This window comes from Argiope bruennichi, chromosome 7, assembly GCF_947563725.1.
Source record: "Argiope bruennichi chromosome 7, qqArgBrue1.1, whole genome shotgun sequence".
NCBI lineage: Eukaryota > Metazoa > Arthropoda > Arachnida > Araneae > Araneidae > Argiope > Argiope bruennichi.
In genome coordinates, this window is record NC_079157.1 from 94,411,429 (window position 1) to 94,417,471 (window position 6,043).

General features: G+C 39.6%; 1 protein-coding gene across 1 annotated transcript; it reads right to left on the bottom strand.

The window, feature by feature from the left end:
- Window positions 1–4,555: 4,555 nt before the first annotated feature.
- LOC129975481 (uncharacterized) lies at window positions 4,556–5,641 on the bottom strand. Its single transcript, XM_056088543.1, has one exon. The coding sequence runs from the start codon at window positions 5,639–5,641 to the stop codon at window positions 4,556–4,558; it is 1,086 nt and encodes a 361-aa protein (XP_055944518.1).
- Window positions 5,642–6,043: the final 402 nt, after the last annotated feature.

Here is a 6,043-nt window from a genome sequence, read left to right on the forward strand (position 1 = left end):
AATCTAAATGCATCTAAGTTGCATTTCTGTGCACGTTCTTGTAGAAAATGCTCCATGACTGCCATGAGATGGTAGAAAGTAGACATTCAGTTTTTGGATGAAAATTAAATACACTAATATTTAAAACATTTCCATAAAATATATGAAAGTTTACATTGACAAGAAAATGCTCAAAATTCCTACGTATTCAACCAAGAACGTATTATCTATCACGTCTTGGAGTGAAAAGACAAAAATAAAATTGCAATATAAAAAATCTTATTTTGCTTAATGAATCTTTACAGTAATCAAAAAATGCATCTTTGTATGAAGTTTTGAGCAAGAGCCAAATTTAATATCAATAAATTTAGAAACAGTCACATTTGACTCAACACAAAAGGAATTTGGCATGAATGCAACCACGTTTGATATTCAAATTAGAAGAACTAAATCGTTAAGCATCGTATTGTTTAAGGTAGAAAATTATACGATGATATAATACCCTCTTTAAACATATCATCACTTGGACATTTTTGCGTTAAACAATTGTTTGGAGCACCAATCCTTCTACAAAACTAATCTTCAAGAAAAAACTTGTAAAACGTGTTTACCTTTTAATAAGGAAGTTGGTTGGTTGGTTGTTTGGGTTTTTTGGCGCAAAAGCCATGTTTGGCCATGCTGCGCCAAGCAGATGGTAAAAAAACATAAAACAAATTATATAAACACACACTTTAAGATACAGTAGCAAAAGGTATTAAAAAAATGCAAATAAAACTAAAAGGGCAAGAGTGTATAATGTTAATAAATTCATAAATGAAAAAAATCCAATTCGAAAAACAAACATTTCAATGAATTGATGTGATTTGTCGAGCCTGAATAGACGTTAAAAAATACTATATACAAGTATAAAAACCAACGGTTTTTAAAAATTTAAAAATGTTTGGGTGGAATTTTTCACCCACCAGGTCTTGTAAAGTTAATGAAGATGATTTAAAAAAGTATAAACGAGAAGAATTAAAGGATGGGCACTCGATTAAAATATGTTTTATGGTAAAATCTACAAGACATGTGGAGCACTTTGGTATAGCCTGGCCAAAAAGGAGATGTTTATGTGTAAAACGAGTATGTCCTATACGGAGGCGAGTCAATTTGACATCAACCTCTCGTATAGGGTGGACAGGCCACGAATCAATTGTCGGTTTAATTGAATGTAATTTGTTATGGATCTGCAGATCCCATGATCGTTGCCAATTATTAAAGAGCGCACTTGTGAAGGACTTTTTGGCATCAGAATAGGCAAGTGAGTGTGTTCGAAAGGTTGATGCAGATTTAGCAGCAAAATCTGCCCTTTCGTTGCCGTAAATACCTACATGCCCCGGAACCCAGCAAAAAATGACTTCAAAACCTCTATTTCGTAGGATTCTTAATGTGAATAAAATCTGGACCGCAACTGGGTGCATCTGAATCTGATAATTAGAAAGTGTTTCCAAAGCACTCATGCTGTCAGTGTAAATGATGAAATTAAGCTGAGTAGAAGAAGAGATTTCTTGAAGAGCACAGTGGATTGCCACTAACTCAGCCGTAAATACAGAGCTACTGTTGTGCAAACGATAGCTCAGTGTATCAGATGGAGTTATAATGGCACAACCAACGTGTCCATCCGATTTCGAGCCATCTGTAAAAACCGGTGTAAAAGAAGAATACTGACAGCGGTGCTGATGAAAAAGCTGTTGGAAAATAACAGGATTAGTTGAAGATTTATCGAATCCCAAAAAAGGGTTCAGAAAAGAAAATTCCGGAGTATCCCAAGGGGGAAAGGAATAAAAATCAAATGACTTAATGGTAACACTATAAAGGTCCGAACTATGTAGGTAACTTTTGACTCTCTCCCAAAAGGGGAGAATATGAGAAGGTCGCGACTCGTAAATCCTTCGAAGAGAAACAGGGAGAACCGTGAGACAAATAGGATGATTTGGGATAGATTTCGAGCGAAAATAAAGTAATGTAGACAACTTCTGACGCCTCAAATGAAGTGGCAACTGATGACAAATGACATATAAGCTATCTACTGGAGAGGTTCGAAATGCTCCGGAGCAAATCCGCAGAGCAGTGTGGTGAATGGTGTCCAATCGCCGTAAAACCGTAGGACGTGCGGAGCCGTACACCATGCAGCCGTAATCAATACGGGACAAGATTACTGCTTGGTAAATGCGGAGTAGGGAGGTTCGATCAGCACCCCATGATGTTTTGGAGAGCACTTTCAGTATATTTAATGTTTTCTCACATTTCCTCCGCAAGTGCAAAATATGCGGAAGGAAGGTAAGCTTTCTATCGAATATGACTCCCAAAAACCGAATTTCATCCACCACTGGAATAAGTATGTTTCGAATGTAAATATTTGGATCTGGATGAATTATTCTCTTACGGCAGAAGTGAACACACCTACTCTTCTCAGGAGAGATTGCGTGCCCATTATTATTGCACCAAATTACCACTTTATTGACTGCATTTTGTAACTGTCGCTCTATGAGATTCATATTGCTACCTTGGCACGAGATCTGCAGATCATCAACATAAAGAGTTCCATGAACAGATGATGGTAAAACAGACAAAATTTGACTCAGATGAACTATAAAAAGTGTGACACTGAGGACACTTCCCTGTGGAACACCCTCAGCTTGTATAAAATTATTTGAGTAATTATTACCAACACGAACACGAAAAGTACGAAGTGATAAAAAGTTTTGTAAAAATATGGGTAAGTTTCCTCTAAAACCAAATTTGAAAAGTGTGGATAGTATACCATAGCGCCATGCACGGTCATACGCTTTCTCTATGTCGAAAAATATGGAGACAAGGTGGTTCCTCCTAACAAATGTGTTGCGTATCTGGGTTTCCAATAAAACGAGGTTATCAAAAGTTGATCTACCTTTTCGGAAACCACTTTGCAACGGGGGGATGCATCCTTGTTTCTCCAGTTCATACACAAGGCGAGCATTGACCATGCGCTCAAAGATCTTACAAAGACAATTTGTCAAAGCAATAGGCCTGTAATTCAGAGGGTTCGATGACTCTTTACCGGGTTTTAAGATTGGAATCACAATAGCTTCACGCCATTGTGAAGGAAACTTGTGCTCAATCCAAATTCTGTTAAATAGCATTAAAAGATTTGAAAGAGAAGTTCTACTCAAATGGCGAAGCATATTATATGTGATTCCATCTGGCCCGGGGCTGGTATCATGCGTCTTGGATAATGCTGCTTTCAATTCGTACATCCTAAATTCACAGTTGTATGAGTGAGTGCTTCGATCATTAAAACGCAATGGCAACCGTTCCGCAGGATTCTTAATTGCTAGGAAATCAGGGCTATAAGAATCTATTGCGGAAACTTGTGCGAATGCTTTTCCTAGAATATTAGCTACGTCTAATGGAGCAGAATGTATCTCACTTCCTGTTTTTAATACAGGGATGGACGATTCACTATAAATTCCATTAGCGGCCTTTACTTTCCTCCATAAGTGTTTACTAGATGTAGAGGATGTAATGGATGATACAAATTTTATCCATGACTCCCTCTGAGTACGACGGCGAATGCGACGAGCCAGCGCTTTGGCTCTTTTAAAAGCGACAAAGTTCTCAGTTGTTGGGTACCTTCGAAAGATGTTCCATAATTTTTTCTGTTGTTTGTGACTGTCACGGCAAGCTTCATTCCACCATGGTCTGCAAAACTTTTTTGGGCATGGGGAGCTTTTTGGGATGGTGATATTTGCGGCATTTATTAGTGTATTAACTACAATTTGCGTTGCTTCCGATATGTCTGATATACTGACCATATCCCGAGTGATATGTGCCAATTGCATGAATGCATCCCAGTCTGCTCTCTGGAAAATGTAACGAGGAGGGCATGCGGTTGCATTTCCTCTGTCAGCATATGAGACGATAACTGGGAAATGGTCACTATTGTATAGATCTTTCTCAACGGAAAATGTCATCAATGGCAAGAGTGTAGGAGTACATATGGCCAGATCAAGATTATGGAAGGTACGTGTGGGTTCATGGAAGTAAGTCTTTTCTTCACTATTGAGCAAGCAGAGACAGTTGTCAGCAATAAGTTGCTCAATCTGCCGCCCACGAGAATTTGTACTAACCGAACCCCACAACGTACTATGGCCGTTGAAATCTCCAAGAAGGATAAAGGGTGAAGGAAGCTGATCCACTAAATTGTCAAGTTCTTGTTGAGGTATGATATCATTAGGCGGTAAATAGATACAGCAAACTGTGACCAAAGTTCTTACATGTACTTGTATAGCCACAGCCTGAAGAGAAGTATGCAAATTGAGAGGCGTACTCGGATACAGATTGGATGTGAAGATACAGACACCGCCAGAACTGCGAGATGTTGTGTCTGCATCTTTCCGAACACAGTTATATCCACGTAATTTAATTGCAATATCGGGTGTCAAAAAAGTTTCTTGGACACCGATAGATATGGGATGAAACTGGTTGATGATGGTCTTGATATCAAAAAGTTTGGAGCGAATGCCGCGACAATTCCAGGAGACGAAGGTACCCATTATCAAAGAGGTTTTGATGAAGAAAGAGGACGTGCATTTGTTGGAGTTGCTAGATCTTCGCAACTCATATCAAGTGAATCTTCATCCTCAGATGGATGGAGCTTAAAATCTGGGTTGGTTAGCGTGTCACCAAAAATGGTGGTTAAATCCTTATGGACTACATTCTGATTCGCTAATCCCAAAGCGACTGAATTCCGTAGATTCGATTTTTTGAATTTTACGGAAAGATCTTTTTGCGAAAGTCCACGTTTCGCGAGTTTCAGCGTCAGTGAGGTCTGAGATTTATTCTTACGGGCTTTTCTATGTGTATCGGGATCTTGTTTAGAAGAATCTGGAACATTTTTGGTTGAACTATCAGAGTCTGATTCAGATGTTTTTTCTGGAGGCTTTGTTGTCGAATTTTGTTTCTTGCAGTTGGTACAAGAGCAGTTTGAGCAAAATGATTTTTTAACAACGGAAGAATAGCTTATTCCAGGAGTAGGAGTCTGTATTTCAACCCTACGCCTTGCTTCTGGATATGTTAAATCTTCTTTTATTTTAATGGTAATTATTTCTTTCTCTAGTTTCCAGCGCGAACAGGTTCGAGAGTAAGAGGGATGGTCTCCATCACAGTTAATACACTTTTCTTGTGCGGTACACTGTTGGCTATCATGCCCTTTTTCGGCACAACGGGCGCAAGTGACTGTCCCGCGGCAATTGACCTTCGAATGGCCAAATCGCTGGCACTGGAAACACCTTAATGGATTTGGAATGTATTGGCGAACTGGAAGCTTTATGTAACCTGCATATATGGATTCGGGTAATTGGGGACTGTGAAAGGTGAGTATATAATGCTTTGTCGGTAAGAGCTGGCCATCTCGTCGAATTGTAATTTGGCGAACATTAGTCACACCTTGCTTTTTTAATTCTGAACTTATTTCTTCTAAAGGAACGTTATACAATTCTCCGCAAGTTATGACACCTTTGGAGAAATTGAGCGATGTGTGAGGACTTACAGAAACAGGTATGGTGGCTAGAGCTTTCAGTTTGAGGATATTTTGAGCCTGTTTTTTGGTATCGACTTCAACTAGTAAGTCTCCAGAACGCATTTTCCTTATTGAGATTACCTCACCGACGGTAGCTGCGACAGCTTTTTGTACAAGGAATGGTGAAACGGAATTGAAAGTTTCTTGTGATTCTGAAACACGCTTAATGACAAAGAATTTATCATAATATTGAGAAGTGGTGTTTGAAAATTTGATTACTTTACGCCCACTGAAGGGACCACGTTTGGAGGAGCCCATACGATATGATAAGAGATTCGGGTCCGACGGCACCGCCCACCACGGAGCCCAACATGGGAAGGCAATTACTGGCTCTGGTTATTCCCAGCCTCAGCATCCACCCTAGTGCTAGCCGGAACCTATACGCTGGGAGTTACCCCCGGGGACAGTGACCACCCTTAACGCCAAGCCCAAGGAGTAACCCCTTCGCTTGATCCCTAGCAGACT